General features: G+C 33.9%; 1 protein-coding gene across 3 annotated transcripts in view; it reads left to right on the top strand.

Moving 5' to 3' along the window:
- Positions 1 to 13782, top strand: part of LOC115229375 — a 69940-nt gene that overhangs the window by 46038 nt on the left and 10120 nt on the right. For 2 of the 3 annotated variants that reach the window (XM_036499185.1, XM_036499186.1), the window contains 4 exons: positions 8925 to 8984; positions 9204 to 9245; positions 11360 to 11419; positions 11666 to 11707. In XM_036499185.1, coding sequence (XP_036355078.1) covers positions 8925 to 8984; positions 9204 to 9245; positions 11360 to 11419; positions 11666 to 11707 — 204 coding nt within the window. The remainder of the gene's footprint in view (positions 1 to 8924; positions 8985 to 9203; positions 9246 to 11359; positions 11420 to 11665; positions 11708 to 13782) is intronic. The other variant, XM_036499187.1, reaches the window with a different exon arrangement.

Genomic DNA, 13782 nt, shown 5'->3' on the forward strand with positions numbered 1-13782 from the left:
CATCTAGGCTAACTGTCTCCCTAATTAGTTGAGCTATGACCCTCTCTGTAACTGTCATCACCTGATCCGATAATTTGATACCCCTCTAATTATTTCTGTTTAAAGCATCACCTTTACCTTTGTAGTGGTTGACTATGGTGCTGCTACACAAGTCATTGGATATGAACCTTTCATGAACTACCTGATTTATGATGCAGGTGACAAGACCATAAACCACACCACCTGATATTTTAAGCATCTCAGAAGCGATTCCTGATGGGCAAGGTGCTTTCCCTGTCTTCATGTCTATCTGTGTTTGTCCCCCACAAAACATCACTTGACAACTGATGTTGATGTGTTTACATCCCTGAAACTTAGCAGTTCAGCAAAAGAGACCAATATAAGTACTAGGCTTACAAAGAATAAGTCCTGGAGTTGATTTCTTCAACTAATGCAATGCTCCAGCATGGCCACAGTCAAATGACTGAAACAAATAAGGAATAAAAGAATAAATAAGAATACATATATTCATAGATGCATACAAACATAAAGTCAGTGGATAAAAAAAAGTTGTTCGTATACTAATTTATTGGTTCCATCCCTTTCTAATGCTTCATTATAGTGGAATAACCCTGTTGAAGATCTCTTCATCTGCTGCTATCAGGTTGAGTAAAAAGTAAGCTACGTTTCAAACCATGAAGAATTTGTACTGGATTTTTGCGGAGTTTTGATTTTTTTAAACATTTTTTTGCAATTATCTGATAATACAGACATAGACTTGCCCAAATGCATCGATAAATTAACATTGCTATTTTTTTCACCATTGTTACAATCATCTGAAATGGAACTATCAAAGCACGATATTCGGGTAATTTTGCTATTGAACTTCAAAAAAGGATGTAAAGCAGCTGAAACTGCTCGTAATATCAGCAAAACGTTTTGTGAGGAAATGACCAGTGAGTGATTCACTCAAAAATAATTTAAACGATTTTGCAGTGTTAATACTGCACTGAATGATACTGAGCTACTGATCCATGCCAACGTCCTACCTTACCATGGGTGGTGTGCAATACAAGGAACTAGTGTCGCTAAATATGCTATATGACAACCTACCACCAAAGAATAAAGAAAATATCTGGTGTTGCTTCCATAGCATTAACACTAGATGATCTGAGCTGACCACTAAAGGCCTAACATCAACAAGCCATCTTGAGTTTGTCTGAAATCTTTCACTCTGAATATCTGATGAAATAGATGCATTCTACATGTCCACTTTTCCATGGTTGCAAGTATAAGATGAAATTTATTGACACAGATTTTCTAAAACTAGATGACCTTCCTTTCACCAACCCCAGCCTGTTTTCTAGCAAGGTGATATTTCCTCATGGTCAAACTTCAGTTTGGAAGTGAAAGATGCTGCTTCTTTGATGGTGACACTAATTTTAAAAAATCATGTGATGTCAAGACGAAGAGACCCAAACATACACTATTATTCATTCACACACACAAGCACACACACACACACAAACAAACAACATGCTTCTTTGTTTCTCTTTTTCACATCCACTCAAAAGACTTCAACCAGCCTGTGGGCACTAGCCATAAGAGCTACATAGAGGGACATAACTGGAAACCATTTGATTGAGGATACAGACTTCTTAATGACACATCTGTACTTTCATATATATGTACACTTGAATTTATGGAGATTATCATTTATTGACCATGTTTCATGCTGGCATAAGTTAGCTACTGGATTTCATGCATCTAAGGACTGCATTGAGCTCCAGTGTTTGCTTTGGCATTGTACTTACAGCTGGACACCCTTCCTATTGCTGACCACTTTACAGTATGGACTAGGTACATTTTCATGCTGCTTGCACTGTTGAAGTCGGCATGCAGTTCGCAGGACTGCAAACTCTGAGAAAGTTGGAATGTCAGTGTCATGCTAGGGGATGAGGGGAAGCCTGTGAGGATGGAGCCAAGCAGATTTCTGTAGAGGGATTTACAAGATGTGGCTATTCACATTTGTTGAATAGCCACATCTAGTGGAGGAAGTGGGGAGTGAAAAAGAGAGATAGATAATGGACCCATGTGGTCCCACAAGGTACTTGTTGAGTAGAAATGTGTAAGTGGTTTGCAATGTTGTATGAGAAGGAGAATGAGGAGTGAGGGAGTAGACTGCCAAAATGGGAAGGATTGAAGGGTGGATGAAACAACAAATATGAGCTGGGGTAGATAGAGTGATACAGAAGAATAATGATGAGGATCAAGCAGCAGAAGTAATAAAGATGATATAGTTGCTAGTGGTGAGGACAAGGTGAGATATGACATGATTGGGTAGTCTGCTGGAGCAGGAAAATAGATGTATAATGTATGAGGAGTGGGTAGTCACTGTCACAGTTGAACTCAAAATATAGCATTTCTACAACTCATTTTGCTGAGGAGGGCAAGTCATTTTGAGAACCTCGTGCACATGCACACAGACGTATAAAATATATCCAGGAATACTCTGTTTTATGGAAGTAATGCATTCATGAAAATATAGTTGCAGTGAGAATCCTTTAGCAACATTCATTTTCCCATTTTCATGTTATAAAGTAAGAATGCATTCCAACATGATCCCTTTTATGCAGGAAAATAATTCCTAATCATACACAGAGCAATAAGTATACATGAGAACATCTGAAAAGAGACACTTTAGAAAGTGAATAAGAATTCTAATATTACCATAAAGATGTTGACTACTGTGTGAGAAGTGGTGGTGGTGGTGGTGGTATGAAAGCTACCAGGATGATGTATCTTCTGTCTGATAGTTTCAGAACTCATCCAAGATTGTTTAGTGTTTGTGGTACATCATACCTTGGTGTAGGAAGTGAGCTCATTGTAAATACTTCTCACAATTTTTATGCTACATTCATGATAAGTGTTGTAGTTAATGTTACAATTGCAGGCCTTCCACTATAAGGGTGAACCTCTTACCAATATCTTTTTTCCAGATAATTTAAAGAGATTTGAAGGAATTCTTATATTCTTATCTATATTTTCAGATTGTTCTTCTTCTGAGGGCATCAGTTCTTCATTAAATATACTTTCTCCATGGTACCCTAGCAACTCAGCTCCGTCATCTTCTTTGACATCATAAAATCCTATATTACATGCAAGTGTCAAAACATCTTTCCAAACTTGATATAGGCCTTCTGCTTGTGGAAATTTTATAAAGTCACAGATGCAGTCTGGTCATATATTTTTTCAATCACCATTCAAATTTTAGGGTTTCACTTTGTCCCATCACTCGTCTACATTATCCACAGCTCCCATTATGCTTAACTTCTTCCAGATGTCTCTAAATATAAGTTTCTTTCCTGTCAATTGTTTTCATAAGCTGTTTGGAAGTTCTCAAATGAAATGACTTAATGTTTGCTGTCACACACTGTTCTATTGACTGGAAGAAGAAAGTTTTTGCTCTACTTTTACACTAACAGAAACTTCATTTAAGTTCACTAGGTAGCTTTGTGTATTGTTTGTTGAAAATATTGGGTGACACTACCCTTCTATAGGATGAAAAATATTTGTAAAACAATCTTTGAAAGGACTTAATAGCCCTTTTCTTCATATTTGAACAAAAATTCAGTGGTATATGAAACTTTGTGTGTTGCCTTGAAAATCCCAGGATTTTCAGGGCGATGCTCAAGTAGGAATTTTAATTTCATATCACCATATCACTAGCAGCATTTGTTCCCAGAGTGTCAGATGAATTTTGGAAGCTTTAAATCCTGGTGTTGATTTTTCTCCTTCAGAAATTATAGTTATAGCAAAAATGTTTAGTTTCATCAACATTGTATACTTACTGTCAGCAATGTTTGTCATCAACTACTCAGGATAATTAGATGCAGTCTCTCTGTCTGCATTGGCAGCTTCACAATCATTTTTATGTTGTATGAATTCAAGTACTTCTTAAACCCTTCAAATCATTCTTTTGTAGATAGGAATAGATATTCATTACAGGTTTCACCTTCCTTTTTCTGCAACTCCTCAATCAAACTATTGCTTTTTTCTGTCTTTTATTTTTTTATATTTACCATTATGCTTTTCTGTATACTCCAATGAGTCTGATCCCCAACCCATACATTCAAGAGCCATTCCATTTTAGGATTCACATCAGATTTACAAAAATGATAATGTCCAGATAGTTTTGTTTCGTTCATTTACAAATTCCTTCTATTGTTCAGTTAGACGCTAATGGTTGTTAGTGTTTCTCTGTTTCTTAAGGTTCTATTCGAATCTTAGAAAGGATGCTTTGATCTTATGTTTGCATGATACAATTACTTCTTAATGCCTATTAATTACATAGTTTCTGAATGTAATGATCTTCAGAGTTTCTTCTAGGTGTATGTTACTCACCCACAGTGTTCTATTGTATGGCCTAACGTTTTATTCTAGACCAGTTAGTTGTATGTTCTACTCCAGTTCGTTATTTCATTGACAATTTTTCATGGTATTTCCAGTTACACCAATGTACACATATTTTAGTGCACTTATCATCACTTCACATTTGTAAATTACGTTCTTTACCATGCAATTGTTATTAAATTTGCATTCATTTTCCCATCTGCAGTTACATACTACATTACCTTTTCTGGTTTGGCTGTTTTCCTACTCCTCATCTGATTTATGTTGTGCACATCAGTGTTTGTGTGTGCCATATTTCCTGAAAAAATGCATGAACAATGACCCACCAGATATACATAGGTATTACAGATTATATGGTAATCATCACATGAATGCAAACTATAGTCCCAAAACACCTCCCTGTACATATATATATATATATATATATATATATATATGTTTACAGTGGGGGGAAATAAATATTCGTATATGTCAAAATTCTTTATTTATTTAATTTCTAATGAACATAAATAGGATATACCAATACTCTATTTGCATACACATGCATAAACTAAGAATATGCAAAAGAAACTAATAAATTATAGTAACTAAGGAATTTATATACAATTATAAATATTCAGGGGTGAAAAAAGTATTCGTTCAGAACATAAATAACTGATAATTCTGATTTAATACTTCGTAGCATAACCATTATTCAGTTCCACTTCAACCAATCTCTTCTTGTAGTTCTTAATCAATGACTTGCATGTTTCTTTAGGAATTTTTTCCCATTCTTCTTGACAAATTTTCTTCAAATCTGCAATGCACGTTGGGGCTCTTGAATGAATCTTAATGTTCAAATAACACCACATATTTTCAATGAGGTTCAAGTCAGGTGACAGGCTTGGCCATTCTAATAATTTTATATTGTGATCGACTATCCATGTTTTGGTAGACTTCGCTGTGTGCTTAGGGTCGTTATCCTGTAGTAAAACTCACCCTTCACAAAGCTGGAGTTTTTCTACAGGGTCCCATAAATTATTGTTCAAAATATTTTGGTACATCTCTGCATTCATTCCACCATCTATCACATGTAAATTGCCAGTATCATTTGCAGAGAAACACCCCCACACCATGATGTTGCAACCTCCAAACTTTATGGTAGGAATTGTGTTTTTCGGCGAATAGGCAGTACTATCTTTCCTCCAAACATGGCTACGCGAAATTTCATCCAAACAATTCAATTTTCGACTTGTCTGTCTATAGAACATTTTCCCAGAATGTATCAGTTTTATCTTTATGTTCAAAAAAACAAATTTTTAATGGGCATCTCTATGCCTTTTAGTCAACAGTGGAGTTATTCTAGGAGAGCGTAACTTCAGTTCATTCCTATGAAGTTCATTGCTGATTGTTTGTAGTGTAACACTAGTCCCTGAAGCTAACAAATCTTCTTGCAACTCCTTTCTGGTGATCATTGCATTTTTTTTTTTTCGATTCTTCGCTTCATTTTTCTTAAAGCTCTAGGGGAAATCTTGCGTGGTGCACCAGATCTTATTCTGTTTTCAACAGTTCCCGATATTTTTTATATCTTTGAATAAATGAAGATATGGTAAAAAATGGAATACAAAGGGTCTCTGATATTTTCCTGTAACTTTTACCTGCTTTCCTCTGTTCAATAATTAAGTTTTTCACTGAATTTGTGAGTTCTTGACTTTTCGCCATTATTACGATACTACTTTATGTTGTCTCAATGCTGAATGAAGAAGCTAGCGTTTTGATACTTAAAACTGACGACTGATAAGATTATTGGAACAAACGAGAAAGTTCTAGTAAAAAAAAAATATTTTAACAGTATTTTGTGGCATAGAAAATCATAAATTTATTCTGTATGAATACTTTTTCCAACCCTAAATATTTATAATTGTATATAAATTCCTTAGTTACTATAATTTATTAGTTTCTTTTGCATATTCTTAGTTTATGCACATGTGTATGCAAATATAGTATTGGTATATTCCATTTATGTTCATTAGAAATTAAATAGATAAAGAATTTTGACATATACGAATATTTATTTCCCCCCACTGTATATAAATATATATATATATATACATACGTACACTTACACATTAGAGCATTTTAGCTCATATTTCTAGCAATGTATGTGTTTCTAACACACTAGTCACATTTAGTGACAATTATAGTTTTCCTTTTTGGTGAAACACTGCAAACTGCTGCCTTCATTAATTATATATACACATACACACATATATACATATATATATGCATATATATATATATATATATACATATATATATGCATATATATATATATATATATATATATATTATATATATATATATATATCTATATATATATTAAATGTGAGGATAAAATTCTTTTCGAAAAATATATTTTCTCGAAGAAAATTTTATCAATGGCCAGCATATTAAAAAGTACCTTTAACGGTTAAATTTATAAACAATTCATAAATGAGGGCAAAGGAAAAAATTTCTAATGCCAAATATGCCGAAAAATTGGACATATTGTCCATTAACCATATAATTTTTTCACAATATGCACGCTACTTGAAAAAAGGTTGACAGAAATTTCTAAAAAATTCCATTATTACCGTATCGGACCGATTTCAGAGTTAGATCCTTACTCATACCCATGGGTATGAGTAAGTATCTCATTTATTTCTTTTGCCACATGTATCACTGATGAAGAGAGGGCTCTTAGTAGCTAACTCTGAAATCGGTCCGATACGGTAATAATGGAATTTTTTAGAAATTTCTGTCGACCTTTTTTCGAGTAGCGTGCGTATTGTGAAAAAATTATATGGTTAATGGACAATATGTCCAATTTTTCGGCATATTTGGCCTTAGAAATTTTTTCCTTTGCCCTCATTTATGAATTATATATATATATGTATATATATATATACACACACACACACACACATATATACATATATATGTAATATGGTATAATTATAAACAGGGCAAATTTTAGCCATTTCTCTGCAGACTGAAAAAATACAATTAACAACCTTAATCGATTTTCGAACCTTATTGGGTTCTCATTGGAGACATCTATATCATTCTGACAGTCTCCAGAGAAGCATACATACACACACACACGCACGCACACACACACACACACACGCACATATACATATATATATACACATACACACATTCGTGCTGTATACTCGACCTCCACTCTCATATCTTCTTCCATTCTGTATTTATAGTGATGATACTTCAGAATCAGGGATGCTGGTGTGTAAGGTTGTAAGAGTTTGGGAGAAAAGGAGGTGAATACAAACCATGGAATAAAACAGGTCAAATGAACATAGGAGTTTTAATAAATCATGAACAGGAAAGGATTTACGTATAGAAGTGGACACAGTAAGAATAAGAAATAGATGCTGACTGAAATAGTACAAAGGAAAGGAAGTGGCAACTCACAGTACAGAGATGGCAATATGTATGGTATAAATGTATGGTGTATTCTGTTTTTGTCTCTTACAGCAGCAGAATAGCACTTTCGACAGGAGAATGATGGAGGGCTCATTATAGGGTCATGAGTTGTGGGGCTGGCAGTTGTGATTGGTGGGGAAATTAAGAAAGGGATACCGATTTGAAGGGTGGAGGATCATTTGTGGTATGAACATGGAATGGATGTCTGTTGGAAGTGGCAGCAGATGTTAGATGTGGTGAGTAGTGGAAAAAGGGAAAATCAATAACAATAGTGGAGGTTAGCTCATTGATGGTAAGGATAAAGGACAAATGTCAATAGGAGGTGAACCATACTTAGGAGATGTTTTTAATGGCATGAAGAGGAAATGTGAAGAAGAGAAAGATGCAGTTTAGAAGAGCTGATTTAGTTCGGTTTCTTGGGGTAGCATGTGTGAAAACATTGTTGCATATAAAATATACACTATATAATAATTTGCTTGTTTGTTCACCTGTTATACTTTAGTTTGTTAGAGAGGTGGAAGTGGAATGAGTGAGAGGTTGAGTAAGAATGAGAGAAAGAGGGAGAAATGTGGGTAGAGAAGCAAGAAGAAGAGAGGAGTATAATAATACACTAAGGTCAAATGCATCACGTAGTTAGTTGAAGGGGGAGGCAAAGAGCAAGACACAACTATGATGAGAGGAAAGTGGGAGAGAGAGAGAAGTGTTAATGACTTACTGTCGGGTGGAAAGAGAAAGAGGGAAATGTTAAAGACATGAAGAGGGGAATTACATGGTTAAAATGTTTGTTGAAGAGGTAGAGAGAAAGAGAGAAATATAAGGTGCTTAGCAGAAGGAAATTTCAAAATCATATACTATTTTGCAACTGGAAGTGAAATCACTTAGCAAAATACAAATAACAATCATCCTTTCTTTCTTAAATAGCTTTGCTTAATCTCTTTCGTTCTGTGGAATTTCCACAGATCTCACTAGTATTTTATTTTTTTTAGTTACTTTTTGTACAATATCAAAATATTAAAACTATCCTCTCCAAACAATAAATGTGCACATCTTTATATAATTTTTTGAAGCTAATGAAGAGCAATATGCTGAAGCTAGTGGGCCCAGTTATTTAGAATTGAAACCAGCAGGTAAGTATAAACAATATTGTTAGTACACAGCATGATCTTAGAAATTATCTTAAACATTAACAGAAAGCTAACAGTCATGAATGTATCATTCTCTAACTTTTATCTTTTAATATGTGTGTATGAGTGTGTTTGAGTCTGTCTCATTAGCATTTATTATTGTAGTATCAACACAATACTAACATAACGCTATTTATTGTTTTTATTTCTAATTTTTTAAAGACATGAAGATTTCTTACGTTAATGTTTCAAGGAAACCTGATGGTAAGTATATAAGCAATCGAATAATAAAATTTCATTCATTAGAGCAAGAGTTAGCAAAATTTTGGTTCACTCTTTCTTTGAGTAGTAGAGGCAGCTTAATGCATGTCTTTCATTTGTTCCAGTCATTGGACTGCAGCCATGCTAAGGCACCACTTTCAAGGGTTCAGTCCAACAAATCCACCCGAGTACTTATTATTTTTAAGCCTTTTACTTATTCTATTGGTTTCTTTTGCTAAACTGCTAAGTTATGTGGATGTGAACAAACAAACACAATTGTCAAGTGGTGATGGGGATCAAACGCAAAGGCACACACACTCCCTTATATATATACCAAATCCATTCACAAGATTTTGGTCCGCCCAGGATTATAGCAGAATACACTCGCCCAATGTGCCTCATCATATGACGAAACCCAGACCCATGTGTTTGGAAATTAAACTTCTTACCTCACAGCCACACCTAAAAACCTTTCAAAATATTAAAATTCCATTGCATATACGATAAACTTCTTACAGATATTCCTATTTAACTCTGATATTTTACCTTTTTATCAATCCTTACCCTTAATGATGTAGTTCATAAAAATTTATTTTGTAAGCCTTAATTTGTACAAAAAATCCAAATAATTAAGTAATAATGAATTCAGTAGATATTTGCCAAGGCATGAGACACAATGAATGGGAATAAATTTGCAATAGTAAATGTGATTAACTGTTCTCCTCCAGTATCCAAAATCACTCCTGTTTATTTATAACTCTAGCAAGAAATTTATCTTAGAAAAACCCTTATTGCTCTAAACATATTTGTGAATAGCTTCCCTTAATGTTAATATCAGAACCAAATATTGAATTGATGGAAATAGTACATACTGTACTAAATATTGACAATTGAATTAGTGTTAGTACATTCTGAGATTATATCCTAGAGAAGTACACTTTGTACAATCAGCCTCTCAATAAGTTCTACTTTTACATAATCATTAGCACACTCAGCATCCAAACTCTATCTACTAATCCCTACAGAACACTGAAGAGATGGAGGATATTGTGGCCTCTTGGCAGAAACGCCGTAAGGAACTGATATTTTATGTTTTACTTGTATATATTTGTGTAGCACACAGTCTTTGAATGTGTATGTATTTTTATAATACTGCCTTTTGTTTTGGAATAGATAGACTTAATAGAATGCCTACTGGCTGATCTATGTAATTTTTGTATCCCCTCCATTTTCTTTTTGCCGGATATATATATATCATTCGCCATGATAGATCGCAAGCCACTAAACCTTTTTTATTTCTCTCCCTCTTTTTATATTCGCTCCCTCTTTTTTCTGTGTTCCTTTCTGTCAGAGAGCATATGCTCGAAACGTAAAAGACTTTCTCACTTCCTGAGCATTAAACATCTGTTTGTTGTTTACACACCGATCTTTGTCTTTTGTTTTTTTTTTTGTAAATTCTCACTATATATATATATATATATATATATATATGTATATATTATAAATGAGTGAAAATTTACTGGTAAGTGTGTTAAATAATAAGGCAATAAAAGAGAATGACTCTCCCCAGACACCACAAAATATGCTTCAACACACAAACTCATATAAAGAATTTTGCAAACCAAATACAAAAATGAAGAATAGAAATGGCTTTTCTGATAATTTTTCCACTTCAATAACTGAATGCTTATAAGTTTACAATCAGGTAACACCTGAATTCAGTTAGTCAACTAAGGCATGATTTAGGGCAGTTGTTGAGGCTATTGCTTTTGCTTTCCTTTTTCTTGAAGGTTTCCACAACAACAGTCCAGGAAGGAACTACAAAAAGAAAAGGAAAGCAGAAGCAATGGCCTCAGCAACTGCCCTCACCCATGCCTTGGGTAACTATTTGAATTCAGGAGTTACCTTTCTCTAAACTTATAAACACCTAATAATTAAAGTGGAAAATTATCAGAAAAGCCATTTCTATTCAGTTTTTCAGATAACTAATACTGTACCAAGGGCTTTCTATTTCTTTTTCTACTATCTACATATAGCTGCTACTTTCTGTGTATCATCAAAATATTTAAATCACACCCTCCAAACAATAAATATGCCTTTTATTTTATTTCTTGAAGTTGTGGAAGAACAATGTGCTGAGGTTAGCGAGCCGAAATATTTAGAAATGGGACAACGAAGTAAGTACAATCAATATTGTTAGTACACAGCATGAGCTTAGAACCTATCTTTAAAATAGACAGACAGCGAACTATTATGAAATATGTCACTCTCTAACTTTTGTGTATTTAATATGCATGTATGTATGTGTGAGTGTGTTTGAGTGTATCTCATGAGTATTTATTATGGTAGAATCAGTACACAGCTATCTTAATTTAAATATTATTTATAGCCATGCTATTTGTTCTTTTTCTAATTTCTTAAAGACACGGATGGTACTTACGTTAACGTTTCAAAGAAACCTGCTGGTAAGTATATAAGCAATTTATTAACAAAAAATTACATTCATTAGAGCAAGATTAGCAAATATCTCATTCTTTCTTTGAGTAGAATATGCAGCTTAATATATATGTATGATTGAAATTAAAACTTTGAAGGTGTTAAAATTTCATTGCATATGCAAAGAACTTCTTGCAAACATTCATATGTAACTTATATTTTACACCTTTATTTATCTTACCTTTATTAATGCAGTTCATATGCATATATTTTTAAAGTTTTATTTAAACAAATAACCCAAATTGGTATACAACTAATATTGAATTCAGTAGATACTTGCTTAGACATGAGACACAAAAAATGGAACAGATTTCCAAAGGTAAATGGGATCAGCTTTTCCCCTTCAGTATCCAAAATCACTCCTGCTTATGGATAACTCTAACAAGAATGTAATCTCAGAAAAACCCTTATTGCTCTAAACATATTTGTGAATGGCTTCTCTTAATGGTAATATCACCACCAAATATTGAAGTGAGGGAAAAAGTACAAACTGTACTAAATATTGACAGAATTAAATTTACTGTTAGTACATTCTGAGATTATATCCCAGTGAAGTAAATTTTGTACATTCAGCCTCTCAATAAGTACTACTTTTACATAACCATTAGCATTTTTCTTGTAGAATAGAATTTTGGGTGCCACTTTACTAAGGAACCCTCTTTCCAAAGTCTAATTTTGAAATGGCATATTAACCAAAATTACTCTTTGTTTACTCTTGTTCATACCAAATAGATTTATTAGCCAATACTTTTCTTTTATGCAATATGTAAATGAGAGGATGAAGAACATATTCAGTACATGGACTCTGACTGGATTTAAGTATTTTTTGTTTCTAAATACATATATGTGGATATATATAATTATATTTGAAGAAAAAAGAATAGAAATGGCTTTTCTGATCATTTTTCCACTTCAATAATTAGATGTTTATAAGTTTACAAACAGGTAACTCCTGAATTCAGTTAGTCAAACAAGACATGGGTGAGGGCAGTTGTTGAGGCCATTGCTTCTGCCTTCCTTTTTTCTTGAAGGTCCTTCCACAGCAACAGGCCAGTAAAGAACTTTAGAAAAGGAAAGCAGAAGCGATGGCCTCAGCAACTGCCCTCACCCATGCCTTGGTTGACTATCTGAATTCAAGAGTTACCTTTTTCTAAACTTATCCACATCAGATCTTGTTTGTTTCATTCATAAAATCTGCATCTCTTAAAAGGAAGTCAAATATCTGAAAATCGGTTATATTGATGTAGTTTACATGCTTATTCCTGTGAAGCCATGTACTTGTGGAGAAAAAATTTGATGAAAACTTTAAAAAAAACTGTGTATTTTTAGCCAATAGTGAGACAGAAATTTTCTGTGATGTAGCATTCTCAACTTAGTGGTGTCAATTTTAATGTTTTACCCTGTGAAATTTATAGTTTAGCATCTGTGAAATGACCTGTTCATTGTAGGTTTCGAAATAAACAGAAATACCTGATGAAGTCAACATCTATCATCTTACTGTTTCTTTTCTCTCTTCATTGATTTCTGTATGTTTTGTATATTTTTATTTTTATTTGTTATATTAATATAAGTGAATAATTCCGGGTAGAAGTAGGGGTCCACCAAGGTTCAGCCCTCAGTCCCTTTTATTCATCATAGTCGTCCAAGCAATAACAGAGGAATTCAAGACGGGTTGCCCCTGGGAGTTCCTCTATACTGATGACCTGGCCCTCATAGCAGAATCACTACCGGAACTAGAAAAGAAATTTTGGGTGTGGAAGTTGGGTTTAGAATCAAAAGGCCTTATAGTAAATGTAGCGAAGAACAAAGTTATTTAAGTAGGAAGGTGAACTCATCACACACACCCTTAGGTAGGTGGCCCCGCTCAATCTGTAGAAAAGGTGTAGGTAGAAACTCCATAAGATGTACCCAATGTAAGCTATGGACGCATAAGAGGTGTAGCAACATCAGAGGAAAACTGAGAAGATAGCTTTCATACGCAGCAGATACACAGGGGCAATAGACACAATGGATACTCAGAAAACAGATTCCACCACACTCCAGG

The sequence above is a fragment of the Octopus sinensis genome, unplaced genomic scaffold (genome assembly GCF_006345805.1).
Source record: "Octopus sinensis unplaced genomic scaffold, ASM634580v1 Contig12553, whole genome shotgun sequence".
Classification (NCBI taxonomy): domain Eukaryota; kingdom Metazoa; phylum Mollusca; class Cephalopoda; order Octopoda; family Octopodidae; genus Octopus; species Octopus sinensis.